Source organism: Ahaetulla prasina, chromosome 8 (assembly GCF_028640845.1).
Source record: "Ahaetulla prasina isolate Xishuangbanna chromosome 8, ASM2864084v1, whole genome shotgun sequence".
In the NCBI taxonomy this organism is placed as follows: Eukaryota; Metazoa; Chordata; class Lepidosauria; order Squamata; family Colubridae; genus Ahaetulla; species Ahaetulla prasina.
The window spans coordinates 52,965,859-52,978,035 of NC_080546.1; the positions used below are offsets into that span (position 1 = coordinate 52,965,859).

The 12,177-nt window shown below is 37.8% G+C and overlaps 1 protein-coding gene across 5 annotated transcripts in view; it reads right to left on the reverse strand.

The window, feature by feature from the left end:
• Nucleotides 1-12,177, reverse strand: part of WWC2 (WW and C2 domain containing 2) — a 192,914-nt gene that overhangs the window by 14,304 nt on the left and 166,433 nt on the right. For all 5 annotated transcript variants that reach the window (XM_058192842.1, XM_058192845.1, XM_058192844.1 and 2 more), the window contains 4 exons: nucleotides 9,753-9,911; nucleotides 7,066-7,220; nucleotides 2,853-3,048; nucleotides 1,008-1,169 (listed from right to left, as the gene is read on the reverse strand). In XM_058192842.1, coding sequence (XP_058048825.1) covers nucleotides 1,008-1,169; nucleotides 2,853-3,048; nucleotides 7,066-7,220; nucleotides 9,753-9,911 — 672 coding nt within the window. The remainder of the gene's footprint in view (nucleotides 1-1,007; nucleotides 1,170-2,852; nucleotides 3,049-7,065; nucleotides 7,221-9,752; nucleotides 9,912-12,177) is intronic.

The following is a 12,177-nucleotide window of genomic DNA, read 5'->3' on the forward strand; positions in this document are numbered from 1 at the left end:
CTGTTACAGTGTCAGAGAACTCCTGGAGGGGTACTACTACTGCAGTCAAAGATAAACTGCAAGGACAATGGAAGACAAATACACAAGTCTCTTTCAGCTTTAGAAAATTCTCAAAAGAGCACTGTGCAAGGCCAGATACCAATAGGAATGATTCACTGAGACTACAATGAAGAACCGTCTTTTGCATTGGAGGACAAATAAATGTTGAAAATACTGAAAAGCAGATTACTTGATGACTCATCTGCAGCACACAGTTTTTGATATTTTGTCCCTGTGGTGTGAACATATTGTTTCAGATTACGCATGCACAGAGCACACAGCAACTTTATTTGAAGTATTTCATTTTTGTCATGAAATTCAAAAAGCAGATAGATTCTAATTTGTTAAACCTTCTTTCTTGCTTTCTTTGGGAAAGTATTCTTAGAATAAGTGCTATTTTCATTTGGCAAATCATATTTCAAAAATTACATGCTGCTAGACATGTCATAAAACAGCAAAATGAATATAAATATTTGCACTGAAATTGGTATCAACAGTAAAAAATAAAAAAAACATGAAAAAATTATTTTTGGTGTCTGCAAGCCAATTCTACACATGACTATTGAGAAAGAATGACTGGGTTCATATATTCCACTAACTGTAGCATATGGTGCAAACACAGTCAATTGCGATTGTCTTCAGTAAATCATGGTTAAACAATTCATGCCTTAGCATCCTGTTCAAACCATGTGTTTGCATGTCACTAAGTGGAAGAGAGGAAGAGTAAAGGAATGTTAATTACGACAATTTTATTCTAGCTTAATACAAAGAGATAAATGCTAACATCCAAATAGCTGAGAAGTTACACATTATTTTATAGGTGAAAGCAATAATTTTCATAGCCTCACAGCTGACAGATGGACACTAAGTTCTCTAGAGGTGGCCCACTGCCAGCAATGAGCCACTGCCAAAGAAATTAAATGAGTCTTTAGTTAGTAAGAGTTCATTGAGAACACTCTTTATCTTACCCTACAGATGTACTGGTTCCGCTCGCCTGGAGAGAACGTCTGTGAACGTACTATCATGCTGTTTCTGACAAAAGGATGCTGTTGAGACTTCAGGCTGGCTTTGTCCTTGGGTTGTATAGCTACATACTCAATCTTATCTTCTGTATTTGTTTCTCTATCAACCTGTGGATATATTATACATCATTTCTAATACTGAAAACCAGAACCTGCTCACCAAGTTATATCAATTTATGCCATTAGGACACTAATAAGTTAAATTCAAAACAAAAAACCAAGGTTCAAAATACATTAATTTCTTAAGAAATAAAAAGTAGACAGGCATTTAGTGCTCTACAAAAATCTTTCTTTTATCTGGACACATCGTACTAGATAAAGCACCATATATTAGAAAAAATCTTTTCAGGATTCTTAAAATGAATTCATTCTAAACAAACACATCCCTTGTCCATTTAAAACTAAAACTAGGCTTTGTTTTAAATGATGATTATTACTGCATTTTTAGGAATCTTATCATCTTATTCAGAAGTGATGAAATTATACTGGCAAAATAGCTATTAACAAATAAACATAAAAACATAAAAAGCAACAAAACTGTCTTGTTCAACATCATAGTATGGCATCTGTAGTCTTCCTGCTGTTGAACTACAATTTCCAACATTTCTTGTCATTGACATAATGGCTGGGACCTTGTGGTTTCCATCTAGAGTAACTGGCAATGACTGTCCAGGGTTTCATGAAGAATCTTCACTAGCTACACATGGACTGAACGTAGGACTATGTATCAATACTTGAACTCGATTTTTGACTACAGCCTTTCCCAAAGAAAAAACTCGACTAAACTAATTTCATGTGATTCAAGCCAGTTTCTGACAAGCAAAGTCAATGGGAGAAGCCAGATTCTCTTGCACGATTTACTTAACTGCAATGATTCACTTAACAACGGTGGCAAAAAGGGTCATAAAATCGGGCGCGACTCACTTAACCAGTGCCTTGCTTAGCAACAGAAATTCTGGTCCCAATGATCACAAGTCAAAGATTACCTCTAACGTTCTTGGATTAAATACCAGTATTTAGGCTTCTAGCATACAGAATGCCTGAACAATGTACATTTGAAGAGAAACAAATTGGTTCACACTTTCTGGTGAATTTCAATTTCCATAATTTTCTAAATGTTGTATTGCAGTTTTAAATTCCAGGCTTAAAAAAATTGCAAACATATAAAATATATTTTTTTGAGAAAAATATAGCCAAATGTAAATATTTAAATACAGATTTTTATATGGATTATTTTAAAGCATTTCAGTTTAAAGAGGGAGTAGGGCATAACAGATTTACAAATGAGCGTATGCAAAATTTATAGTTCATGGACTGAAAATGAACTGATTCATCCATCCATCACATATATAACCCCCCTCCCTTTCTAGCACTGTTTTTAAGAGCTTGGCCCTTGTTATTAAAACTTCAAAACAGTTGCAAAAATAAAAATATTAAGTGTGTATGCTAGTATAATTTAAACATTAAATAACTTATTAAATATTTAAAACATCCATTATTAAACATGAATTATCGAACAAATAAGCATTAAATGTTAACTAGCAAGCTAAATATTTTTCTGTGGCTGCTCTAAGGACTTTTTTTCTTTGCTGCTTCTCTTTTTTGTACTATGCAACAAAAACATTTCCTAGTCTGTAAAGTACCAGTTCAAAATCACTACATATATTAAATGCTATACTAAGTTTGTACATTTAACTGAAAACGTCTGGAGAAGTTTGCAATGACAAATATTATGGCTCAGCTATAAAAGGCATTCTGGGCCATATAGGAAATGTAATTTAAAATACTCACCAGTATTGGGGATACTATTGTTTCTTTGTTGAGATCCACTTCTGTGAGGTTGCTGCCTTTCTCATGTTCAGTACCACCTGCGTGTTCCAAATTAAAGCTCATTCTCTTGCTATCTGTGCATTTGGCTTCTTCAGTCTCTTTGATTTTATTCTCTTCTTCATTCATTTCTCTGGATACCTCTGCCAGTATTCCTACCCTGTGAAAAGAAATCTACCCTTAATTTACTAAGGTATTTGGGGGGAAAAAATACCAGCATATTTGGAACCTAATATTCATTAATGTGACATTATCAACAACTTATTTTGGCCAGAAATAAACTTTTACTGAAATATTCCTATTGTTTCAGAATTCTCTTCTTTGGAAAAAGCACAAAGATCTGTTATAAATTTACTGTGTTAGAACAGGGCTCTCCAACCTTGACAACTTTAACACTTGTGGACTTCAAGTCAGCTTTGCTGGCCGAGGAACTCTGGGAGTTGAAGTCCACAAGTCTTAAAGTTGTCAAGGTTGGAGATCCCTGTGTTAGAACATCATAAAATTAAATGTAAATTTGATATTCAAGATTATTTCTGAAGATAGATATAGCACCCTCTGCATAGTCACTTAGTTGAGCCCATGGATATTGCAAATAGATAAAATAACAACAATATCCTGAGTGGATAAAAAGTCAGGGCATCCATTCATCTGTGGAAATATCTCATCCAGCTAATTATAGCCCAACAAGTCAATCACCTTTCAAACAACTTTATAGTAAAAGGAAGGTCCAAAAATTGAATCAACTATAATGAAATGTCTGCACCTGTCACATACCCTTTTTTCTTACTCTGACTATGCAGCATACAAATGGTAGGAATACATTGAAATTTGAAGAATGATATCATGTTGAGATCATGTCAGCTTTTGTTCACTTAGGGATTCATTGAAACATACATTTTGACCAGGGATGGGTTCTAATTTTTTTTACTACCGGTTCTGTGGGTGTGGCTAGATGGGGGAGAGATGACTGAGTGAGTGTGGCCAACTTCATGTCACTCTCACACTCAGTCACATGACCCCCACCACCAAGCCACGCCCACCAAAACAGTGGCGAAATTTTTTGGGACTTTTTGACACTTTTTTTGGACACTCCAGCCCCATATCCAGGGCAGGACGCAGTGGGGTGGCAGTGGTCATCTTGACTTTCCCTCCGTTGCTCTTGCTGCGCAGCCTCCACCGGTTCAGCAGCAGACTCAGCTGCAGCCCAGACAAGCCAAGGAACTGCGGGGAGCCTCCTGCATGTTGCACCCCACTCCCAGCCTTCGCCCGTGCTTCTGTGGCATTTTCAGGTGCCCAGCTTACTGGGCTGCCCCCGTCTCTTTTGCAACTCCAACAGTGGCAGCTTCGGAAGATGCTGCCAGCGCGAAGGTCTGGGTGAAGGGAGGGGGGTGCAACACATGAGAGGCCCCCACAGTTCCTCGGCTCATCTGGGCTGCAGCTGAGTCCTCTGCCCTGAGCCGGCGGACAGAGGCACCCCTCCCCAGCCAGATCTTTCCAAATTTGACTTGGAGGAAAGCGCAGCTCATGGCTGCTACATTTCGCTGTGCTGAACTAGCGAAGGGGAAGAAACAGCCAGTGTAGAGCACAGAGCTGCTCCAATCCACGTGTTCTGTAGGTCAGTGGCTGTTTTTCTCTTTCGTTACTCTTTATGGGAAAGCGTTTGTGCAGCACAACGAAATTTAACAGCCATGAGCTGTGCTTTCCTCTAAGTCTCATCTGAAAACTCTGTGCAGAGAAAAGCTCCTGTTTCCCTCTGCAGCCCACAGCGCTTAGAGGAAAGCACGGCTCATGGATGTTAAATTTTGCTGTGCTGCGCCAAACACTTTCCCATAAAGAGTAACAAAGGAGAGAAACAGCCGCTGACCTGGAGAACACGTGGATTGGAGCAACTCTGTGCTATCCACTGGCTGTTTCTTCTCCTTCGCTAGTGCAGCATAACAAAATGTAGCAGCCATGAGCTGCGCTTTCCTCCAAGTCAAATCCGGAAAGATCTGGCTGCCTCCATTCACTGGCTCAGGGCAGAGGACTCAGCTGCAGCCCAGACGAGCCGAGGAACTGCAGGGAGCCTCCATGCCATTTTCGGGCACCCAACTTACCGGGCTGCCCCAGTCCCTGTTGGGTGCCCGAAAATGGCATGGAGGTGCAGCTCCAACAGTGGCGGCTTAGGGAGATGCTGGCAGCACGGAGGTGCAGGCGAAGGCTGGGGGGGTGTAACACATGGGGGGCCGAGTTCGGTCTCCTTTGCCTCCCCACACTTGTTTACTCATCCCAGAGACCTCGGGCTATGCAGAGGATTCGGCCACCTTCCTCGCTGGCATCGTTCCTGAGTGAATTCTTCCATCCTTGGCTGTTGTGAAGAAGCGGCAGCTCCAGGTGCATCAGGCCTGCTTCATTCTCTGAGAGCAGCTTTGCAAAGTTGCTCTCAAAGAGAACAAAGTGGGCATGGTGCACCCGGAGCTGCTGCTTCTTCACAACAGCAGAGGATCTCTTCCACTTGGAGCTCCAAGCTGCAGGGAGGGGGTGCGGCTGCAATGCCAGCAGGTTTGGGGGGGGGGGCTCCTTCCCTCAGTGGTTTGGTTTTTTTTACCTCATCTAGGTGGCTATGCCGACTTTCTCCTTAAAGGCTGCTCCGCGCCTTATGATTTTTCTCAGACACGGAGAAAAGTGACCCTGTGAAAGGACCAAGCCTGCTGCTGAACTTGGAAGCCGAGAGGCTTCTTTTCTACCCAGCCGCTGGTACAGGGCGCCAAAAAGACCTCCAATCACTGCTGCCATCTTTGCGCATGCGCAGCTTTCTTCTCACCAGCTGAAGGACTTTTCAGCGCCCTGTGCCAAGGTGGCTGAGAAGGTTCTTTGCCAGCCAGCCACTTCCCAGCTCTGGTTAGCTTACTGTCTGATGATCATGTTGGGTGGGTGAGCAAGCAGCGACCGGAGAACCAGTTCAGGGGCGTGGCCAGACTGCCTTTACAACTGGTTGGGAGAACTAGTCCCTAAAGCTACTACCTATTCAGTAGAAGTGGGCAGAACCGGTAGGAACCCACCACTGATTTTGACCAAAGTAGCTAAAAGTTTGTATTTTTTATACACCCTGCACCTGTATTTTTTAACACAGTTAATTCTCCACATGGTAAATTTGGGGGAAAAAAGCTAGGATGTTTCTATATAAAAACTTGTTAATCCAAGTAAATTGACACATATTGGATTATATGTTTCATGAAAGATCCACATTCCAAATTGTGGTTAACAAAAGGCTGCTTAGAAACAATTGATTCACATTTTCAGAGACAAATGCTACCAATAGACATTTCTTAAAAGAGAAGAGGCAAGAAAAGTCTACTGCCTTCATGCCCGCCTTAAACTTATCAGAAGTAAGATACTATATGAATCTTTGTTCTGATCAAAAATAGAGGAAGCTCATGATAACAAAAGCAAAATATAGACAGGACACATTCCCAGTTCATACCTTTTGTACATAGTCTATATTTTGTTAGCTAGATGCATGCTCTCCTTATTTGCTAGCTCCTATTTAAGGAGAATGATTATGCATATTCACCAGGCCGTATCCTTTTGAGATATGAAAACAGAACCCGAACATTGGATTGGACAACAGCATGGCTCCATTCGCCAAGCTGAATAGAAACTAATATTATTCATTATTTTCCTTGTTGCTTTCCCTATAATATTTGTGATGTGTTTCTGTCACTGAGCAAAACAGCAGAAAAAATATTCCTCCCTAAATTGCCTAAGGAATAATAGATTTTCTTCCTATCTTTCTTATCTACCTACTGCGGAGGACAAGCAACATTTTCTGTATTTTGCTTTTTTATGCTTCGTATTTTTAAATGCTATTTTGTGAATGACCAATAAATAATAAAAAAGGCCGGTGAATAGCGCAGGCTGGTAAAGCCTGTTATTAAGAACACAAAGCCTGCAATTACTGCAGGTTCAAGCCCAGCCCAAGGTTGACTCAGCCTTCCATCCTTTATAAGGTAGGTAAAATGAGGACCCAGATTGTTGGGGGGGGCAATAAGTTGACTTTGTAAAAATATACAAATAGAATGAGACTATTGCCTTATACACTGTAAGCCGCCCTGAGTCTTCGGAGAAGGGCGGGGTATAAATGTAAACAAAAAAAAATAAAAAAAAAATAAAAAAAAATAAAAAGAGTTCAGCTTACCAGTCTTCCTCAGAACTTTGTGTTCCCTGGGTATTCTGTGCTTCCTCCTCTTCCTCCTCCTCCTCCTCCTCCCCTTCCTCTTCTTTCTCTGCCAATTCTTGTTCTACAGCTTGCAGCTCAGCTGATGTCCTTTCCAACAATGCTGAGACCGCATCCTAACAAAGACATGGAAAGCAGCTTTACTTATACTAACATATGTAAGAAGTAATGCCAGTAATACACCTGGTCTGTAATGATTGTATAGATGGACTGAGCCAAGAAAAATCACAAGGCTGCTGAAACTTTTCAGATTAAATTTAACAAGCACACAAGGATCTACAGAGAGTAGGATTACATCATGAAACACTCAAGACTGATTTAAAACTTGAATTGCTGCATGACATCATCTTAGAATTCATTACATATATTATGAAAATCATACCCTATAACAAAACTTTATATTTAAATATAATAAATAAAATTCTTTTCAAAAATGGCATAGACAACAAAAATACTGACATGCAGATCACTAAAGACTAAGTTCTAATTCACAAATTGTAAGCAAAAGCAACAAGTTATATTGGTTTCTGGCATTTACAAATCATTAATCTAGATTTTACAATTGATTTTCCAGTCTAAAACTGGAAATTGTCCATATTATGAGATTCATATGACCTAGATTTTGCATGTACATTCTTTAAAACAATATTTTGTTTTCATTCCCTATCATTCAAAGGAAACAGAAAAATATATTCACTGATATGAAGTCTGGTGTAAATGAAGTACTGCATTAACCTACATTTAGTTGTTTGGAATAAACGCTCAAGTACAATGAAATTAAAATGGGGAAAATAGAGTAGACCATAAACATTTATGTTACTGTACATTCTGTGAAAAAAATAATCAGCTGCTTGCCAGCAGAAAGTTAACATTTAGGAAGAGCAGTTATATTTCACTATTCTTCATCTATTGATTTATTTGATTGATTGATTGATATTTCATCTTTCGTCTAGGAACTCACAGTGGCATACATAGCATTCCTTCCTCCAATGTTTCCCCACAATGAAACTCAGAACATAGAATAATAGAGTTGGAAGAGAACTTGGAAGTCTTCTAGTCTAACTCCCTGCTTGAGTAGGAGACCTTATACCATTTCGGATAAATAATTTTCCAGTCTCTTTTCGAAAGCCTCCAGTGATGGAGCACCCACAATTTCTGAAGGTTAGTTGTTCCATTGGTTGATCGTTCTCACGGTTAGGAAATTTCTCCTTAGTTCTATGTTGCTTCTCCTTAGTTTTCATCCATTGTTTCTCACCTTGCCTTTTGTTGCTTTGGAAAATAGTTTGACACTTCCTTGTCTTTGTAGGAGCCACTCAAATATTGGAAGATTGCTATCATGTCTCCCCTAGTCCTTCTTTTCATTACACTAAACATACCCAATTCTTGTAGTCATTCTTCATATGCCCCCTAACTATTTTTGTTGCTCTTCTCTGCACTTTTCCAGAGTTGGAAAGGATTGAGAGTAGGATTGCATTTGCGTTTTTGGCTGCTGTACAATACTGTTGGCTCATATTTAAGTAATTGTCCAATTCCTCTCACAATTATTAGTACTAAGCCAAGTTTCAGCTAATCTTTATCTATACAGATAGTTTTTCTTTTATCTATGCTGAATTTCTTTTTGTTATATCGGTCCCTTTGTCCAGGTCTGTCAAGATCTATTTGATCTTGAACTTGTCTTCTGGTCTGTTGGCTATTACTGCCAGCTTGGTGTCAACTCCAGATTTTTATGAGTTCCCCATCTAGTCCCACATCTGGATAATTTATGAAGATATTTAAGAGTATTGGGCCAAAAACGGAAGCTTGGAGTACCCCACTGCTTACTTCCCTCCATGTAGATGTAGTTCTGTTGAGGACTACACATTGAGTATGATTTGTCAGTCAGTTACAGACACATCTGGTGATGGTGCTACGTATACCACATTTTTCTAACTTGCCAAGAAGTAGGCTATGTTCCACTTTATCAAATGTTTTCCTGAAATCTAAATATACAATGTCCACAGCATTTAGTCACTTTGTCGAAGAATGAAATAAGATTTGTTTAGCATGATCTATTTTTGATGAACTCATGTTGACTACTGGTTATACCTTTATTTGCTTGTAGGTGTTCAATGTACAATGAACAATGTACTATGATATAGGTTGGATTAAAAGAGAAAAAGTGGTCCAAAATTAGTCAGTGAGTTGCCTGACAATGGACTTGAACCTGAGTCTTTGCAGTCCTTTCAAACTCCTTAACTATTATATTACACAAGTGAACAAACTACTGACAAAAAAAGTTCAATGTAGCAATATGCATTTTACATGTGATTCCCTTATACTCCAACAAATAATGTTAGAATGTTAAAATAAGTACCCTGTTCCTTACAATGAAGAAGTTGTACATAAGCTTGACTGCATTTGCTTCTGTTTTTTAGCAATACATTCTGACAAGGAACTCTGGCTTATTGCTTTCCTCATAATCAAGATTTAGCAATTCATTTATAACGTTCATTGTTTGTTTAGCCATTGCTGCAAGCAGAAAAAGTCAACCAGAAGCCTAATTATACTTCTATTTATGATAATGAGACATATAGCAACTGGAGGCTACACATAATAATGTAGCACAACTATTTAACTGGTGCCACTGTTTTTTCTAGCGATCAACTTACCAAGGAACCAGGTGATGGATTGGCTGCCACAAAGACTGAATATTTCTTTGGCTTCACATTCCTTTTTCCAGCAGTGTGCTTAGAAGATAGCAAATTATACCACAAAGTTGCTATCTCATTTGAAAACGACACATCTCCCAGACTTATCTGGATTCCACCCTACAAAACAATGTATATTTGTTACAGAATTTTAATTTATATAAAAACAAATATCATTGAAATGTTTTATGTGTTTCAGCAGTCAAAAATTATTCTCCAAAGCCTTTTTATATTAGAATTATTAAAAACTTCATTTATATATTTATATCTTTTGGATTCAAATACAACATTTAAAATTAATATTATAACTGAAGTCAAATAACAATGCAACTAAGTTTTATAAGTATTAAGCAAGGAAGACTTTCCATGTGATACACTTTTTATTATGGTTATAATGCAATGTGTGAGATAGCCATTCTATAAAAGCCTGATGAATAGGATTCATCTATCTTTCAAGAGGGAAATTGCAGAAACATGTTTTAAAATGAAAGTGAAGGGGAAATCACAAAGATAAAGAAAGAGGGAAGATGAATGGGATTTACTTGGAGCAGTTGGCACAAGTGTTAAAGTAATTCTGGTTCATGATAAATCTTGAGGGATTAAGGGCACAAGAGTCCTTGGCTTGTAAGATAAAAGGATGTAAAGCATTAAAGTGCCAAGAGAGTAGTCAGGAGTTGCAGGTGAAAACAGAAAAGATTATGATATTGATATTTATCTGGTGATTTTATTTGGTAAAATTTTTGTTTTTGTTCTTACTTGTTGCTCAATCTGCATTAAAATGGAAGTTTAAGGGGTATATTTAAAAAAAATAGATCATTTGATTAATTATAGATCAGATATACAACACATATCCAAAAAGAAAACAGTTATACACTATAAACCTGATCTATAGTACAATAGATCAATGCAGGAGAAAGCTAGGTTAATGCCTGAGGCAAAATATAGTTGGCCTCAGTCCATCTTATTCATGAGGAAAAAAATGGCCTTATATTCAAGAAAAGAAAATTTAAGCTCATATCTAGAGTCTTTGATAGCTTTATTGTATAAAAATGCCTTGGGCACCATCAATTTATATTCTGTCAATGTCTGAAATTATTAATCAGTACACTTCCATTTTACAATTAACTACAGGTAGGAATAATAACATGAAGAATATTAAGAAAAATGAAAAGTCTGCTTCTAACTATAATAACGTTATATACAACAAGTGGAAAATTTTTGCTGGATGCACCTTTGCCACTGAAGTCTGATACAAATTTTGCATGAATGAGGTCCTAGGTTCAATGCCCTCGCATGGGAAATACCAAACATGGGATTGTTAAATTTCCTGAACACTTTTCAAAAAGAGTAACCGTAGTTTCCATGGACCAAAATCACTGCTAAACACTTTCAAATAAATTAAGCAACAGTTATGGATAGATGGAAGTTATAGACATTCAATTGGCCAAATTGTATGTCCTGACTGCTCTTTGAAAAGGTTCACCACAGTAAATATTAACCTAGGAAATTGCATCATCATAAAACCCATAAAGAAAATATTTATCTTCTTCCTTTCCTCATTTAAATGAAGCCTATAACCACCAAAGCCTTGCAGTTTTTCTCTGCAGTGGCATCAGAAGTGCTTCCTTCATTATCTTGAGTGTGAAAAACTATTCAAGCATTTAGCCTCTCAAGTAAATGGGGCAAGGAAAGTAAATTCAATTATTTCTATTTATTTAAATATTTGTATACCATTTCTCATTTGCATTAATACCAGAAAGAGTTAATGCTATAAAACAGTGCTAGAACACTAGTTATTAAAAGGACTAAAATATTAATAAAAATGAAATGATTGGTGAAAAGCTCCCCTAAAAAGAAGAATGGATTTTTAAAGGAGTAAATGGCTCTATTGGAGTAATGCTCTGCAGACGACTGCTGAGAAGGTTTACTTATGCTGCGTGTGATACAGAATGCAGGACCTCGCCTCGAGAACCTTAAGTGCCAGGAATATTACATACAGTACTTGAGGATGCTAAGATAACATGCTCCCTTTTTAGGACCAATATTAATTTCATCATCTTGAATCTGTTTATTAGTAGAATGACAGGTAATATAGATGTTTTGGTATAGGTGTGATGTATCTATAGTATTCCAATCAGCAGTTGAGTTGCTATATATTAGATTAGCTGTCGTTTCTAGACCAGCCCACAGTGCAGGCCTAGAAACAGTGCAAAACATAGCATAGGAAATAAAACATGAAGTGCAAATGGGGGAAATCACATTTAAACCACCCTGGTGATTATGCTCAGATCCATAAAGATTGTTAATACAGTACTCAAAAAGACTCTTATAGATTCCAAAAAGGAAGAAAACGATCAAAATAAATCAAAATATTAAGCAAGGATAC